This window comes from Amphiura filiformis, chromosome 19 (assembly GCF_039555335.1).
Source record: "Amphiura filiformis chromosome 19, Afil_fr2py, whole genome shotgun sequence".
Taxonomy (NCBI): Eukaryota; Metazoa; Echinodermata; class Ophiuroidea; order Amphilepidida; family Amphiuridae; genus Amphiura; species Amphiura filiformis.
In genome coordinates, this window is record NC_092646.1 from 20275649 (window position 1) to 20294841 (window position 19193).

General features: G+C 36.8%; 1 protein-coding gene across 1 annotated transcript; it reads left to right on the forward strand.

The window, feature by feature from the left end:
• The first annotated feature begins 836 nt into the window (after positions 1-836).
• On the forward strand, positions 837-19193 carry LOC140141027 (UBX domain-containing protein 11-like). The gene is made up of 11 exons (XM_072162806.1): positions 837-964; positions 2996-3090; positions 5526-5580; positions 6055-6137; positions 6805-6922; positions 8393-8619; positions 10033-10110; positions 12460-12664; positions 13500-13603; positions 16836-17056; positions 18949-19193. Exons 2-11 carry the CDS (start codon positions 3016-3018, stop codon positions 19076-19078), a joined length of 1296 nt encoding a protein of 431 aa, XP_072018907.1. The 5' UTR covers positions 837-964; positions 2996-3015; the 3' UTR covers positions 19079-19193.

Consider the following 19193-nt stretch of genomic DNA (forward strand, 5'->3'; position numbering starts at 1 on the left):
TGTTACTATCAGACTACACACCCAGGATTGTCACAAGGGGGAAATAAGTGCCTGTTGTATTTTTATGGAAACGGTTCTTACTTCAAGCACAAAATAATACATTTTAATGGTTCGATCTAGGCCACATGTTGAAATTCATCATGTTCAGCCAAATTTAGTGCCAAGTTAAGTAGAGGTCGTTGGCACCGAGTGCAGACGAGACCGACTGGTGTAGTAACACCCCTACACCTTTAAGGTTAGCAACTATTTTACACTGTTGCGATTTGGTAGTTCACAGCATCTTGCGAATGGTAGTGAGCTTTGGCAAAAATTGCATTGATCATTTCATGGCGAGTGTATAGAAGAATTCAAATATCACAGATACACTTTTGTAGGGCCTGTGGTTCTTGAGTTATGTTGTAAAGAGGGCTGAAACAACAACACTTTTGTAAAACATACATAACCCATAACAACAATAAAACAAGAAAGTTTTCAATGTATATGATATTATGATTTGTAGAAGGAACTTTTGCAAAGCATCAAAGTGTTATTTTTCAATAATATATTGATTTAGATAATGAAAATTGATTTTATGGCTGCTTCGACCAACAATACCTGATGAAGTCAGAGCCACATCTGACGAAAGCTTGACCAATTTCACACAGTGACTGGCTGCACCAGTACTGTAGTTTTCACACATTGACCGGCTGTACCGGTAATGTGATATCCGACGGCGCACCCGTCATGAAAGCCTATCCACTTACTTACAACAATACCTCGTCCACCCTTAATGTTTCTACAGTATAGCTGGTATTAGCCTATGTCATTACACACATTTTGATTTCAGATGATGAAGACAAGCTGTTATTAGATGATGTACTGGATAGGTCCTCTTCCAGTCAATCCACATCAACTAGAAGTGATGGCAGTCTCTTTGCTAGAGGAGGTGTGCAGCTGCCTAAACTCTCTGGAGGGGACCCAAAAGGTCAGATTCTCCGCAAATAGATTCATCAGGATTGTCCATTAAAATTATATTAAAATGTTCTCAAACAAATCCAAATAAAGGTGATGTTAACATACCTCAATGACGTTTCGTGCTGTAACACAGCACTTTCTCAAATTGAATGACCAGCTTTGACCTTTGACGTCGGCTGCTTCCTGTTGGTAGCTGACGTAGGTGGTGCTGTCAATAACTGATCATAGATGTTAGTATAGTATATAGAAAGAAGACACATACAGATCAGTATCTGCACTTCCAATCACACCACCCCTTACAACACAAACTTAGTGTTATCCGAACTCTCATGGACAGAAAAGATAAAGTAGTAACCGAGGAAAAAGACAGAGAGCTTGAGGAGTCAAAAATAAAGGAAGCCCTTACGCGTTGCGGCTACCGGAGTGGGCATTTAAAAGGTTCAGGAGCCCAGTAAGCCAAAAGTCATTGACCAATCTCAAACCACCAAAAGTCGTGGCTTTGTGTGCCTCCCTTATAAGCAGGGCTTGTCGGAAAAGACTAGAAGAATTTTCAAAAACACGGCTACCAAGCTTAACTTTAAACCACACAAAACGCTTAGATATCACCTGGTGCATCCCAAAGATAAACGGGATACCAAAACAACAGCAGATTGCGTGTACGAAATTCCCTGCCTAGGTTGCCCCAAATCCTATATCGGAGAGACTTCCAGACTTTTCGGTACAAGGATGAAAGAACATAAAACTGAATCGGACCTGGCATCAGAAAAACCATATACCAGGGCCCAAAGGAAAACATCTGTCGCCAGCGCCCTAAGAAATCCGCTCTCACGGACCATGTCGCCGAGGACAATCATGTGATAGGCTGGGAAGAAGCCAAAATAAGAGACATTGAAACTAACAGGAAAAGGAGACACATCAAAGAATCAATATGGATAATGAAGAGGAGACAGGCAAATACTCACAACAGGAATTGTGGGAACTACTACCTTTCGCACATCTATGATCAGTTATTGACAGCACCACCTCGTCCAGCTACCAACAGGAAGCAGCCGGCGTCCAAAGGTCAAAGCTGGTCATTCAATTTGAGAAAGTGCTGTGTTACAGCACGAAACGTCATTGAGGTATGTTAACATCACCTTTATTTGGATTTGTTTGAGAACATTTTAATATAAGGTCAGATTCTCTTTGTTTGATTTTTGTTTGTTTGTTGTTTTTGGTAGTCTTTAATCGAGTAGGTTTTCATAGGTAACGTATAATTTAAGTTTGTTTGCCTTATATTTGGCGAAAGAAATGAGACCTGTAACATTGTGTATTGATATAGAATGGTGTGCACTCAGTCAGGCGCACATACGTTAATTACGCTTTGCATAATGCGTGACTGGCGCATGCTTATGTAAATTTATGTGAGCGTAAGTTGGGACTTTATTGATACGCGCAGTAACAAAAAACAAATAACTTCTGCCACTTAAGCTAAACAAACTTTAGGATTTTCAACTTTTGATCTCAGCACAAGATCAAATTGTCGGTCTTAACTTGGACCTTCACTGGGGGACTGTCAATCCAAGTTAAGGATCCGTGTCCTTTTGGACACTAGACCCCAACATTTAGCAAAAAGAAATAAAAGGAGAGAAATGGAACAAAGAAAGAAAGTAGATGGTGAACAAAAGAAACTGAATAAGAGGAGAAAAAAAGAGTGAAAACAGACTGAGGTGGGGATAAACAAATTGAGTCTGGTCACATCTAACATATTCATGACCCCCCCCCCTCCTCCCAAGAAGATGACAGCCTGTCAGGCCGCCTCATCTGAGATTCTATCAAGCTTGTTTGGGGTGCATCCTTGTTTTAAGTCCTTACAAACACACCCCATCCTCACACACCCACCCCAACCCCCATGCACACGCAATCCCCTCACACACACACCACCAACAAATCCCAGCTATCATAATCTACTAAATGAATTGTGATTACTATCATCAATGAGAGATCACAAACTTCTAACAAAATTAATTATTTTGTATTGTTTTTCCTTTTTTTATTTTAGGTCCTGATGATTTTCAGCTTATGGGTAGCATGATGAGTCGTATAACTCAACTTGAATTGAAAGTGCAATATTATGCTAAAGAAATTATTGATAAGGTAAGATGATTTTCTTTTTGTAAAAAGTGATTCAAAGGGTATTTCGTGATCCACAGCCGCACCCCCACTTTTCTCAAAAAAGTGAGATTTTTATACCACTGGAAACATAGCTACATAATGTTTATGTACAAAATATTTCTTGCAGATTAATTCGTTCAGCAAAAATATCGTCCAATTTGAATTACGTTCTGGTACACTAGAATGAAGTTACATCACATTGTTATGGAGCAGTGTAATACACATAATCATGTATAACTTGCAAATGCAATATCGGAATCTATCTACTGAAAAATGTTATAAAAGAGGATGCTAGGATCACAAAATACTCCTTTAAGTACTAAAATCAGGGTTCCCACTTTCCTTGAAAGTCCTTGAATTTGAAAACACCTTTTCAAGGCCTGAAAGTCCTTGAAATTTGCACAAGGTCCTTGAAAGTCCTTGAAAATTAGAATTTTACCTAAAGTATAATTTTGACAAAATTTGGGGAGTGGAGAGGAGCTGTCACTTTCGTTATACACAACTTTTTGTGTTGTGTTTCAAGTCCTTAAAAATCATGTTTTTGGACCTTGAAAGTCCTTGAAAAGTCCTTGAATTTTAAAGGCTTCACTATTGGAAATGAGGTACAAAGTTATTGAAGTTTACTTTGTAATTATTAAAGGACAGTCTTAAGGGTAGATGCGGTATTGTTGGTCGAAGCAGCCAAAAAATCCATTTTTATTGTCTAAATCAATATATTATTGAAAAATAACACTTTGATGTTTTGCACAAGTTCATTCTACAAATCAAGTACTTTGAAAACTTGCTTAATTTATTGTTGTTAATTAGTTATGTACTTTTTACAAAAGTGTTGTTGTTTCGACCCTCTTTACAACATAACTCAAGAACCGCATGACCTACAAAAATGTTTCTGTGATATTTGAATTCTTCTACACGCTCGCAAGGAGGAAATGAGCAATACAATTTTGCCAAAGCTCACTACCATTACGCAAGATGTTGTGAACTACCAAATCGCAACACTTTAAAATAGCGTATTACCTTAAAATAAAACCAAAAACCAAAAACAATATAGTGCATATTGTGCACAGAATAACGTATAAATATATGATACAGATAGTGCTTTGTCTGAGTGCAGTCACAGGGGGTATCTATAAATGGCTTCTGCGCATTCAAAGGGCTGACATAAAATTCGCAAAAGAATTGTGGTATCAGTTATGTTCACCCTTGTATATCCTAAACAAAGACAAATAGGACCAAATTAGAAAGCCAATACCTGTATCTTTAGCATTGATTTAAAACCTCAATTGTTAATATAGGTTGAGAATTAAAGAAACTGTGATCTAAAACCTAAGGAAGGAACAAAATCAAAAGTTGCACTTTTATGTTCTAATCAATGAAAGCTTGATGCTAGTTTAATGTGTTAATCAATGGAAAGCACACCCGGTGGGTTCAGTTTGTATTTAAAGGTAGGACGTATGACCGTTCCAGGATTTGAAAATGACCCCTATTTCACGGGGAATCAAGGACATTTGCAGCAATTTTACCCCCTATTTTGCACGAAATCAAGGAAAATTTGCCCCCAAATACCTCCCCTATTTTTATCATTTTGAGGACGCATTTTCATTTTACCCCCTTATCACGAGGAATCGAGGACAGTTTTCCGAAATAAATACCCCTATTTTTACCATTTCAAGGACGCTTTTGAATTTTTCCCCCTATTTCACGGGAAATGAGGACAATTTTATCGGAAAAATACCCTATTAATTTTGTGTGGAACTACTAAAAACGGACAGAAAAAATACAAAAAACGAAAACTGTAGCGGTAAAACGCGGACGAAAGAACTAGAAATACACCCTATTTTTAATTTCAAGGACAATTTTGCTCCAAAACACCCCTAATTTGGACAATCATGAACAATTTTGTCCTCGAAAATTCCATGGACATTTCTTGAAAAGTACCCCTAATTGGAACCATCATGCGTACACATTGTCAGTGAAGACTGAACCCACCGGGAAAGCACAGCGCTAGTTCTTTTGTTCAAGAATACTTTGTGTACAAATCAATATGTCATGCAATGGAGCAAACTGCAACTTTTGAATTTTGAATTTTGAATTTTATTTCTTGAACGATTTCAACAAATGAGGTCTTAAATCCGAGCTAAAAGATGCAGCTATAGGCTGCTTGTTCCAATTATGACATATCTGTCTGTGTTTAGGATATACAGGGGTGAATATAACTGGTACCCTAATTCGTTTGTGCACTGTACACATGTTCATATAGATAGTTACCTCAACACAGGGCATGGCTGGCATTCAATCAGAGTCAAAACATTTTCAAAGGTAAAATGGTTGATAAAAGTATACTGTAAGTTTCATCTTCGATATTTGAGTAAAAATTCAGATTAATGATGTTTTTTCAACTTATCGTTGATTTACAGGATAAGAAAATCAGTATTTTAGAAGAAAAGGTCAAACTCTTGAATAGATTAAAAGGTAAGATGAGAACTTGCTTTGACACACCATTCTTGATATAGAATTGGATTGATTGAGCCCATATATTTATTGGCTGAGCTATGAGTTTTAAAATATTCGACAGGACGTAGTCAAGTCCAGTATTTTAAAACTCATAGCGAGACCAAAAAATATTGGGTGTAAAGCGTCAAATTTTATCATTATTATGTTCTGGATCCAATATTTTCACACACTTTGGATTCATCAAAACATAATAATGTTGATAATGGGACAGCCTCAAAGAACTGGTTGTGATTTGCAAATTTCTGGTTGAGATTGGCAAATTTTCAGTTGTGATCTGCAAATTTCTGGTTGAAATCTGTAAAGTTTTGGTGTAAATCTACACATTTTTGGTTAAGATCTGCAAATTACAGGTTGAAATCTGCAAATATCTGGTTAAGATATGCAAATTTCTGAAGGAAAATAATGTCTCAATCTCTTTTCTTCCTTTTGCAGAAAATCCTGATAGTGAAACAGAGAAAGTAAAGGAACTAGAACTGAAATGTGAATCATTGCTGGAACAGATTAAAGATATGGAGGTGAGAATTTGCTTCCACACCTAAGTGCATAACACAATCAAACTCAGAACAACATCTAAGCCCATACTACTGTACAACCGTGCCATCATATATTAAGTTACGAAGGGTACTCAAGAAGTCACAACAATGATAAAAGGCTGAATACAATTTTAACTATTTTAGTCTAAAATATATTATGCTAATTTATCGGTTGTTGACAGCAAACCTCTCCAGTGTGCAGTATTGTGGGCTGGTTTTTATCAATATTGGAAATTGTCAACTCCCATAAACTTGGGGTTTGATTTCAATAGACCACTTGACATGTGACGTCATTGCCTGGCATTATGCGTGCGAATTATACCAATTTCCATTGTTCTTTGCCCTGCAGTGTGCGTACACATCGTAGTTTGCCGAGGGCACATGCATTTTAAATCACCCACCACATTTCATATAGTACAAGAAAGCCATTACACCGTGTAGCAGTTCGTTCAAGCATATCGAAAGACCAGTCCCTTGCGCCTTTGTTGATAAACAATGATGTCAAGTGGTCTATACAGCATTGATTTACTAAGAATTGAACAGGGCACCTGTCTCATCAAACCATTCTTATACCTCTTTGAAAGTGACAGTGGTGTCATCAAAGTTTATAATACAAAGTTGATGATATTTTATTGTTTTTATTGTATAGGATTTCTTAGCTGATTATGGTATGATGTGGGTTGGCAGTGCAGAAGACACCGCAGCATCTGGCAATGTAGGAGATGTATATGATGAATTAGCAGAGGAGACAGATTTATGGAGGCCAGGTAGATTTTGCTTGTTGGTTGGTTGTTTATGTACAGATGTTACATATCTTGTGGGAACAATACATGGCTCCTGGGTTTGTCCATCGGAAGTTAATTTGTACAGATATTCCTTCCTATAATACAATATGCATGTTGCATAACCAAGGAGATAAATTAACCGCTGAGCTGAATTTTTGTTATGCAATATGCCTACAACCTTTCAAGAAGGAATTTCGGCATAAATTGACTTCTAGTAGAGAAATCCAAGAGCCATGTATTGTAAGTTGTGTCCATCCTTATGCAGATCAACTTCGTTCCTTGTGAGGACATTGTATGTCAAGAGAAAAATGCAAATTATTGTAAATCTTCCAAATTATATGCAAGAGAATTGAGCTGAATATTCATATCAGAATTTTTTGAATAAAAGATTACAATTTGAGCTCAGAAAACAAACCTGATGGCTGTCACAATGAAATGGACCAAAATAACATCAAAAGAGCATTGATGACTAAAAAACTCCCTGTGATGTGGGTGTGAGTTTGTTAACACTGATGAGCGAGAATAGGTGTGAGAAATGTATGTGGAACAGCGGATGCATAGGAACCGTGGACATCCATGGTTCCTGGTTCCTGGACAGTGTTGCTAGACCAAATACAGCTTAAAACGCACTGAAAATCACGACTGTGGTGTGTAGGTGTGGGATCCCAGCAAACACAAAACGTTTTCGACATCATTCGGAAAAGGTTATAAAATGTTGTCAAAAAAACGTTTAAATGTCGGTTGATATAAAGGGTACAAAACGTTTTCATAACATTGAAAAACATTTTTTGATAATCTACTGCCCAACAAACACAAAATGTTTTACAGAAAACGTTTAAATGTCGGGTTATATAAAGGGTATAAAAACGTTTTAATAACATTCCAAAACATTTTTGAAAACATGATACAAAATATTCAAAACAGAATGTTATTTTGGGGTTAAAAAAACATTTTGCGAAAAATGTTTGCCCAAAATATTTACAATAACGTTTTTATGACCTTTATATAACCCGACATTTAAATGTTATTAAAAGGTTTTGAAGAAAACATTTTAAGATTTCTGTGTTTGCTGGGGGCAAATATTTTATCATAATATTATTTACGTGTTGGCAAAATATTTGGCAAAAATGTTTGCAAAAATAGTTTACAATAACATTTTTGAAAACATTTTAAAAATATTGCTGTAGTGTGTTTTCATACAAAACGTTTTAAAACATTTTCATGACCTTTATATAACCCGACATTTTAATGTTATTAAAACGTTTTTACCTAAACCAAAAGCTAAAATATAGCTTATTTAAAACATTTTAAAAACGTTTTTGTGTTTGCTGGGATGGTGAAAACTTTGGAAAGGCGAATAAAACTCAAATGTGTGTTCGCAATATGATGTCCACATTTGAGCCGTAAGCTATATCTTCATGACAATTTTTTTCCATATCATTTGTTTCACAGGAACATCCCTTGTAGGCCAAACTAGTTCTTTGCACATAGACTTTGATAAAATCATTAAAAGCATCAGAGAGCTTAACGTTTTGGCTGGTGAGGGTGAAAAGAAGATACAACACACAGTGAACGGAGCACGGTTAAGAGCACAAGAACCAATACCACTTACTCTGTATGCTAATGGTATATTCATGTTCAACGGTCCGTTTAGGTCGTACCAGGAACCAGAGACACAGGTGAGTGAAACAGAATGTTGTTGTTAATAATTGGAGTAATGATAACAGATTGGTTTTTTTCCTTTACAGTATAAACATGGAAGTTTCGCTCTGAACAAGCTGCATAGCATTGTGTGACTTGGTTCTTTTTAGGCGATATTCAGAAGGGTATTAACGTAGTGCTGAAGGACCTACCTTAATTCCTATATATTTTTAAAAATTATGCATCAACTCCTCCAGCAACTCCTTGCACAGCCGCCATCGGCGCTGTGCATTGTTTTTACCGCGTTCTTCTTTCTTCTTCTTCTTCTGTCAACATTATGATCTCAACATCATAATCAGCCAGCGTAGCCACATGCTTTCAGGCATGTTGACCATACTTGGTCAGTAGAACTGTTTGGTGGTGCCACAGATGTCACATGATCAACTTCCGGTCAAATGTCATCCACTTCCGGTCAATGGCCAAAACTTGGATTTTCACTAAAAATGCTTCTCCTCACACATATTACTTAGCACCGTAACGTCGCTTACGCACATGCATCATCTATAGCCAGTGTCTAAAAGTTATACCACAAAATTGGAATCAAAGGTCATTAAGGGGTCACTTCCGGTCTGAAAGCTAAAAATATTCAAAAAATCACTGTTTTTACAAATTACATAGCAGAGTGTTGTCATTAGCACACATGCATCGCTACTAGCCAGGGTCTTTAGGATGCCTACAGTTTTGGGGTCAAAGGTCATTAAGGGGTTACTTCCGGTCAAAAACCAAAATTATCAAAAAAAAAAAAAAAAATTTTATCTCAAAATGTAAACAGACCAGAGTAATATAATCATCATACATGAATCAGAGTTACCTGATGTATGCATGGTATTTTTATTTTGGGGTCAAAGGTCATTAAGGGTCACTTCCTGTTTTAGCTAAATAACTTTAAGAATTTTTATCTCGACAACTAAACAAAGTAGAATTTTTTAATTAAAATTGGAACAATGCATTTTGTCGGTGTACATAAGGTTTTTTTTTCATTGAGGTCAAATGTCATTAAGGGGGTCAAAAGGTCAATCATAAAAAAAAAAAAAATCAAAATCCATTTATAAATTCGATTAAGCTGGAATTCACCAGGAATATTCCTTATGACATCCTGAGCAGTATGTAATATTTTATGGGTCAAAGGTTATTAAGGATCACTTCCGGTTATCAACAAAACCGCCTGGTGGCTGTGCTCGCGGTCGCAGGTGACCGCAACCAATCAGATCTCGTTTACTTTTCTTTTATTTTTTCACTCTTTTTTCTTCTTTTCAGTCAAAGTCTGCAACCCCCTGAAGAAGTGCTTGTGACCCACAGTTTTTGAAGCCCTCATTTAACTGTTTGCGGCTGTTTATTTTGCACAACAAATCATACAATTCATATGATTCTTTCTTTTTTTTTCCCAACAGCAATGTATTAGAGATTTATCAGATGGTTATTTCCCTTCAGAACTACAGAAGAGATACCCAGATGGCATACCATTTCAGGTAAAGAAACTTTGATTTGTTAGGTACAAATAGGGTCATTTGGAAATGAAAGTTCAGGAAATGCTGAGGGTGTAAGTTTAAGTAATTGTTACATGTGCACCTAGAGACACCCCCATCCCACCCCATCCCCATTTGTTTCAGAGCAATCTCCACTAAATACTCCTTGTAACAACAGATGAGAGTTTTTCAAAAAACACATGGTGAAAAATTTGCCCCAAGAGACCCAAAATTTCATAATTTTGGAAAAAAAAACACCCGTCACTATAATAATGCACCAAAAGACACCTAAGTTGTGCCCTTTTTTCACCTGTCCATAGTTAATTTGAGACCTATATAACCATTCATAGGGTTTACAATATTTGTTTGAAAAGTGAGTGCCCCTTCCAACACTATTGAACTTTTTTCTGTTCAAGATTGTAGAAACCAAAGACGTAGTGTCATCTCAACAAGTCCTAATCAATATACACCCTCTGTGGAAGTTGTGACCTTACTCTTTACACAGGGAGTGTGAATTTCAAATGGGGTTTCCCGAAGGATTGACTTAATTCAAAATTCAAGCTCCCTGTTTGGAAGATTAAGGTAATGTCTTCCATATGGGTGCATGGATTAAAACTGTAATAGCCAAATCCTTAATCCAAACTCTAAATTCCTATTCCTAATCCCCTGAAGGAGTTACTGCATATGTTAGTAGTGGTATTGATCTATTCTTCCTTAAGGAATCAACAATTTTTTAAAAAGATCAGTTTACATGATCTTCAACCTTTCTCAACATATCTTGACCATTGAAAGTGAAATAATTCCAGTTTAAGTATGATGCTGACTCAAATTAATGCATCATGTACATGGCTATCTATGTGCTATCTACTGAAGATAGCAGCAATAAGATATAATAATCAGGCAAGGCCTAATTTTTTGCTTCCTAACATTTCAGATGTTTTTAATTGAGTCACATGACACATAAAGTTGAAACAAAATCATGTTAATATATCCAGATCTATTGTCAAGTAGGCAATGCCATGTACAAGTGCAGCCTGAACCCCAACATCCCTTTTTAAAAGCTCTTCTTGTTTGAGTTTTTCTTGATTAATCTTACTATACTTGTAAATAGTCAAAAATGCTAAAATGCTTGATGGGTCCATGATGCCCTAGTGATCACACACCTGAACAAAAACAAAATTGAAATCAGGCAGATTACTGCATCCTAATAGGCCTAGCAAAACTTAGCCATGTCTCAGAGTCGGTTATACGGCCTCGACAAAACCCAAATTTGTCAGTTTATAGGCCTTTCTTGTGCAAGAAGAATGTTCTTGACTAGCTGATTAATATTATTTGCAAGTACTTTAGCATGATCAAGTTCCAGTATATGAATTTTTCAAGTAAGCTTAAATTTTCAACAATTCAGTCTACAAGCCATTTTGGACCACACTTTCCAAATCCCACAGCCAGCGACCCCCCCCCCCTGTAATGTCAATTTAGCAGAAAACTCACCCACAAACAGAAAAAAATCACTAAAACCATGTGCAATCTGATTAAATATTGTTACACAGTGTAAACTCTCTGTCACGGTGAGTCCGTAGCCACAAAAGTGTTTCTATACCATGGTATACACATGAAATTAAGGAATCACACCACTAAATCAAGTTCCTATTCTTTTATGTGTTAAAAGGTACCCAAGAAATCGTCATTTTCTCATGGTTATAACGTCATCGTTCATTCAAAACACCATTTTTCCAAAAGTTTATGATATATTCTACCCTAGAACCAGCATTTTTTTGGTAGTTGAGCGGCTCGATTTTTCGCAGTGGTGCCTTGAACATGATGTAAACCATACCAAAGCCTACATCTCAGGCCCTCTATGCTGTGACGTCATTTGGTGTATGGAACTAAAAAACCTTCCTAAAATGTCAGAAGTGTAATATTTTTTATTATTTTATGCTTGAATGATAAGAAAAACATCCACAGAGCACAACTATCACCAAAAAATGGGCACATCAGCCTTCATTTCAAACTTTTTTCCATTAAAATGCACCTGGTATGGTCAGCGAATAAAAACACTGGTTGTTATTTCTTCGGTCAGATAGGGTTGGACCTGATTTAGTGGTGTGATCTCTTAAAAGAGCAGGGTAATTTGACAACTATAGTCTATTTATTTACCTCCAGTCACCAACACTAGCTTTGAAGTTCAATGCGTTCTGTGTTAGCTTAGCGTTACTTGGTGCGGGATCAACATGCCACATATACGCTAATCAGAATAATATGTGGGTTTCGAGAATGTAAATAGGTGGATGTTTCTGGAATTGTTATTACTTTGTACCCATTTTATGTAAAACTGTGACATTTTATCCACAGATATCGGACAAACGTGACACAGTATTCAAAGATGCACGCACTGATCGCGAGTTTTTCCCAGGTACAGGTCATCTCCTTGGAGGAGAAAGTAAACCCTCACGCCTTGTTCCTAGTAACCTTGATAAATCTACTAGTACAAATCTAGAGGTTAACGTTACTACCAGTAGTGATGGGAAGAAATTGTATGAATCTACACAGCCACCTAGTAAGTATGCATTATACTGTAGTGAGTTGGGAACACCTAATAGTACCCTACATTGATTGGTGGGAAGAGGGAGGTTAGGAAGGGTAACTTTGGCAGCTCTTTGCAGACACCATTTTCCAAGTTAAACTCTACAAATGAATTATGTAGAGTTCAACTTCTGTCAGAAATGGAGTTCAACTTCTGTCAGAAATGGAGTTCAACTTAAGTCAGAAATGGAGTTGTCAGAAATGGAGTTCAACTTCTGTCAGAAATGGAGTTGTCAGAAATGGAGTTCAACTTCTGTCACAAATGGAGTTCAACTTCTGTCAGAAATGGAGTTCAACTTCTGTCAGAAATGGAGTTGTCAGAAATGGAGTTCAACTTCTGTCAGAAATGGAGTTGTCAGAAATGGAGTTCAACTTCTGTCAGAAATGGAGTTCAACTTCTGTCAGAAATGGAGTTGTCAGAAATGGAGTTCAACTTCTGTCAGAAATGGATTTTCTTTCAAGCAAATTTGATATAAAGTTGAACTTATAAAAAGTGACCAGCAAAGAGCTGCCAAAGTTTACCCCTTACTGTACAATACATTAGGCATTTATAATGCGCCATTTCATATAGACCACGGCGCAATTAACAAGCAGAAATGAAAAATACAATAATGCAAATGTGAAACAAAATATATACAATAAAAAAAGCAAAATGCATGAGATCATAATAACATGATTAATGATACAAATGTGATACTGTACACTCTTCTCCCATCTGTGGGGCACACAAAATTATGTATTCATAATCAAATTCAGTTGCAATGGTGCTAACAATACACTTGTTCTCTTTGAACCCTGTAATATTATAGGACCTCAGCTTTCTGTAGACCAATTCTTAAACAAGTTGCCATCATCTGTATTAAGAGATGGGAAAGTCATTGATGTAAGATCATCTGTTGCGGATTCATTTAAGGTAAGATATGGCTAGAAAAGTATTTCAGATTAATTTCAGAAAAAGGCGTAATTATAAATTTTATTATGTTTACTTTTTTGTGTGTGAAACACTTTTGAATCAATCCTGCTTTTGCAAGGGAACTGATTGAGCAATCCTTCAAATTTTTGAACTGTTTCTGAAATTGATATTATCACCATAAAATAGATAAAAAATATATCAATTTTGGATTTATATGGTGCAGTTTTAGAGGACTCAAAGCGCTGTAATTTCATTACCGCTGGTGAATCATCAGAATCAGATCGCATCAAGTGCAGACCTATCCACACTTAGATTGTAACATTCACCATATATTTGTGCAGCTCCCCAAATTTCATTGGATGAAGGAAGTTTTTGACAATGAAACAAGAGATGTATCGTTCGAGTCCGGTCTCGGACTCGAGTCCGGACTCGAGTCCACTTTTGTTGGACTCGGACTTGGCTCGACTCGGACACAAAAAGACTCGGCTCGGCTCGGACTCGGACACAAAAAGGACTCGGACTCAAGGCGAGTCCGGTCCGAGTCCAGTCCAATGTCCAAATCTATGTAAACTGTGAAATGATTATCTAAAAATGTTAAAATAGATCTCAAATTTGTTGACTTTACTTATTTGGCCATTTTCCAAATTAATTGGGGCTGTCAAATCTGTGACCTGTTATTATTCCTACATATCCACCAAATTATTTAGATTTATCTGTCACTTAGCAGAATCATATTTTTGTTATCATTTAAAATGAAATAATTGATAATTAATCAAATGCATAATTTTATTAAATATTTGGACTATATAAAATTCCTACAATGTAAGACTTCTTTCATGGAACTTTCCAATCCATTAAGCTCTTGAAAGAGAAACATGCACACTGGACCATACATCTCTGCTCCCACTCAGTAGGGCTATATAGTTTGCATGTGCTCAGTAAGTGAGTACACATGACATTTGTGTGGGCCAATTTGAAAATATGTTTAGAATTATAAAGGTGAATTTCTGTTAGTATTATTATTATTATAATGATGATGATGTTAATTTTCTATTTGTATTTGAATATATTGCAATTCATTTACATGTAATACTGCACACAGCCCCGGGCACACAGTGTATAGGTATGCCAGGCAAACCTATCTGCTAGTCATGATTCGCCTAGAACACAATACATATTTACATATAGAAATTTAAAAGAACAGGTAGGTCAAGGCAGGGAACCTACATAAATACTAGTATGTTGTCTATACTTCACTTGACCCAAATATATGATTTTTTATGGCGATGAGACACTCGCACATGGAATTTTAGAGGATTTTGACCGGATTTTGATAGCAGTTCCACATAGAAAAGCTGCTATCATCATGACACTAAGATCTAGAAACACCACCGAAATCCCAGACAAACTAGTACCTAGACCAGTGACTTTGACTCGCTTAGTGAATCCGACGCTGCTTAGCAACGACTTGAACAAGGACGCATACCCGGACGCAAGCAAGCAGATAATGTTCGCGTCTACAGAACATGTTGCATTTGACGCTGGGCGATAACGGCGCAGTAACCACGCAACCGAGAGCGCAGAATGTACGCGATTATCTCCGCGCCTAGTAACCCTGTCAATCCGTCAATATCACCTTGGATACTGGGCTTCATCTCCCGCTGTGGTAAGGGATGGGCAGTCATAGGTCTAGGTGGTATGTCTATGACCGAAATGCTGTTTTGTTAGCTGAATCTTTTTGATGAAAGTCAATCTTTGACAAGATGTAACTTTGCTACGGAAAGTGCTTTGACAAAACGGTTTTCAGTTTTGACTTTCTTTACTCAAGGGCTTTAATTTGATATATAAAATGATGCAGTTTGATGGCAAATTTGAATTCACCTGGCATACCTACAGCCTTGTCCCTAGCCACAATTAAGTTAACTGTGAGTTTACAATGTACATGTAGTGTGCTACACACACACACACAAAATACCCCCACATGCCTGCTGTCTGATACAGGTACTAGGTGGTCTGATACATGTAGTTTTTACCTTCAGGAGTAACCTGTTCATCATGTTCATGGACATGGCTTTTGAAGAAAGTGTGTATGGTTGGTTGGTTGAGTCAACAGTGTTGGGTGGGGTTTGGTAGAGTGGTGTGTGGTGTGATGCAGTGAGTGACCTACTGACCTTCTCATCACATTTCTACAATTTTATCATCAAAATGCCATAAAATTATGCGGAAACTTTAAAATTGACCTTTTTCAGCAAATTTGTATTGTAAATTTTTCAAATAAGAAATAAAATATAAAATTTTGCTCCATTTTTGCAAATAATGACCCATTTTTTCAAAATGTTGTACCAAATGACCCCTTCTTTCAAAATTTTATACCCAATTACCCCTTTTTCATTTTGTTATATCCAAACTAAGCAATGCCAATAGGTAGATACCTGTCACATTAAAGTTGAATGACCCCCCACCCCCCACCGGGCATGGACTCTCACCCCGAGTCCGGACTCGAGCCGGACTCGAGTCCGGACTCGGGTCTTATTTTTGTTGGACTCGGACTTGGCTCGGACTCGGCACCCCTGGACTTGGACTCGAGTCCGGACTCGGACACAAAAGGACTCGGACTTGGCTCGGACTCGGATACAAATGGACTCGGCTCGGCTCGGACTCGGACAAGCTGGACTCGGGTACAAGTTACTATTCCTTCCCACAACATCAATTAATCTGAAGTGTAATGCAGATAATCCATGGCCAGTTTTCAATGAAAAAGTAACTCTTATTATGTTTTATGTACAGGTGCATGACCAGATTGTGGTTTTATTGTAAAACTTTGTTTTCCACCTGGCAGTGAGGACCATCACCCAATTATATCTTATTTCAAGAAGTTTGGAGTTAAATTGCTCTGGTCATTTCGATTCTAGAAGCAAAAAAATTATGTGAATTCTAGTGGCCCATAGCACAGTACATGACTTTCAGGGTGTAACTACCAAACTACCTTGTTTTTGTTTAAACCGCATAAAACCAAACATATTCAAGGCCTCAAATTTCACTGGGGCTATTGGAAAAATGTGAGCTTTCACCTGACACCAGGATCTTCTTTTTGATGGGGTAAAGTGGGTTGATGAATGAGGTTGTCAATCTGGTCAAGCACTTATTGGTTTAATGTTTTTGCAACTTTGGTCCAACAACAGAACATATTTTGGGTGCAATTTAATTTTAAATTACTTTTTATCATCTTTAGGGAGATACATCCAAAGTTGGCGTAACCGTTATAGAAACACCCATCGTTCAAGAAATCAAAGACAGGCTATCAAGTCCGCGAGGGACAAATAGACCGCTATCAGCAAGCTGTTCTATCACAACTCTGAGAATCAAATCAGAAAGTGGAGAGCATACCTACATAATGAAGATGAGATCTAATGATACAATAGCAGATGTGAGGAAACACATTGATGCACAAAGGTAACACTAACAGATTCCATCGTCGTCTGCTTTACATACTGCTGTATCTCAAAAAGCTGTCTTGTGTGATTTTTAGAGAATAAAGGTATTGTTTTAGCCACTGCCATGCATCTATAGTCTCAAATAACATGGGCGACATCATTATTTTAAGTAAAACAACAAGGTGAAGTTCAGTTGTATTACGCCAAAATTAATGATGTCGCATCTTATATGAGACGATAGATGCACGGCAGCGGCTAAAAACAATACCTTTATTCTCATTCTTAAACACTTCAATTCAAATCAATATATTAATTATAAGTATACCAAATTTTAATCAAATTCTACTTTAAACAAGGAACTAGGGCCTAAAATCGATCAGTCCCATTGTCGCTATGCACCTCCGATTGGTGTGATATCGTGTCATATCACATGACTAAGAACCAATAAGGCCAAAAAAAAAAAGGTTTGTCTCAAAGCTCACAAGAAATTTAAAAACAAATGTGAAATGCGATTTTTTTAATTTTTTTATTCCAGACTTTTTTTTTCATGGTATTTTAAGAAAAAAGTCTGATTTTCACCGATTTTTCTGGAAAAAACTATAAAAAAATTTTTTGAAATAAAAAATTTCCGCATTTGTTTTTTGTCAAATCGTGGGCGCAAGCTTTGAGACGAACCTTTTTTTTTTTTTTTTTTTTGCCTAAGATTGCAGGAACTTTCTTAAGTGTTTTTAAGAATTTTTATTATTGTCATCTAATTGTGATGAGATACACTGTAAAATTAACTTTTTATATTGATTTTGAGGTATTGTCACAATATTACACTCTCATGTCCATTCATGAAAGAAAAGAAGTATTCGAAATATAAAATAACAATATGAAATACAACATTGATAATAAAAATGACACAAAGCAGCCTTTTGAGATATGACAGGATGTGATGCAGACAACAACATAATACTAGTATGTAACTCTGTATAATAATTGTGACATGGTCTGGTTCAATCAGACTAAAAGTCTGCAATAATGAATTGAGATACAAGCAAAAATAAAGTGCAAAATACAAACAAAACATAAGAAATGGATAAAACAATTTCATAACTTTGCAACCTAGTATGTCAGGGACTCGGATAATCTAAACATCAGTTACTAAAGTGAATCTGAGCAAGTTAAATCTTACTCATGTTTACCGACCTAGAGTACCAAGTAATTTCAAATCCTAATGTCACAATTGTTTACTAAAGGTATGTTTAGATAGATACTTAAGAACAACAAAGTTTGGTTTGATGGTCAAATGTATTGTGTGTGAACTGTGGAATCATTTGTAGTATGCCATATGGAAGAACAAGACCTTCAGAGATATATTGAAAGTGTGGACAGTTGGCCATTGAGTCTATTTCTTATACAGTACTGACTATTTCATAAGCTCCTCTCCACCACTTTTAGGTTTGTGCATACGCGATGCAAATCGGTGTATCATCTGCCAGGAAAATACATTGATACTGGATTGTTTTCCAATTGGTTTACATGCTTACTCTACAAGATTCCTATTGGGGCCGCTTGCACAGTAACACCATCGTCAAGGTACCTTACTGGTACACACATACCTACACAGTACCAATGTTGCTACTGCATAGGGCCCACTAGCAGTGGTACTTCACTGGTATGACACTGGTACTGCACAGTGATGATGGTGTACCTTTGCAGGCGGCCCTATAATAGGAATCTTGTAGTGTAATTATAACAAGTTGTGACTGCTCACACAAACCTTTAGAAAAATTAATTTTAGAATGGCTCTATTTATAGTGCAGATAGGTATATGATGCATAAAATGGACACACTAGATAGAGTTTCACTCATCAGCATGATTGCTTCAATATATTATTATATCTTTTTGGGCATTTGTTTTCACAGGAAAAGCCAATCTTCATATGACATAGTCACTACGTATCCAAACAAAGTTCTATCAGATGAGACAGCCACGCTGGAACAGTGCGGACTCATTCCCAATGCGGCACTGCTGCTCAGATCAAGGAAGAAGTGACAATGTTAGACATGGGGATCTATGAGAAATAAGACCACCGTTCCCACCTTCAAGTGAATCCTTCCCACTGTTTTTAAAGAGAATTAGGGTATATGATAGATGTACCCCTCAATAT

Excerpts from the sequence above, each read along its gene's own strand:
- LOC140141027 (XM_072162806.1), top strand. The coding sequence starts at position 3,016 with ATGGGTAGCATGATGAGTCGTATAACTCAACTTGAATTGAAAGTGCAA. Across the intron at positions 5,581-6,054 it reads ACTCTTGAATAGATTAAAAG|AAAATCCTGATAGTGAAACA; the intron begins GTAAGATGAGAA and ends TTCCTTTTGCAG. Across the intron at positions 6,923-8,392 it reads GACAGATTTATGGAGGCCAG|GAACATCCCTTGTAGGCCAA; the intron begins GTAGATTTTGCT and ends TTTGTTTCACAG.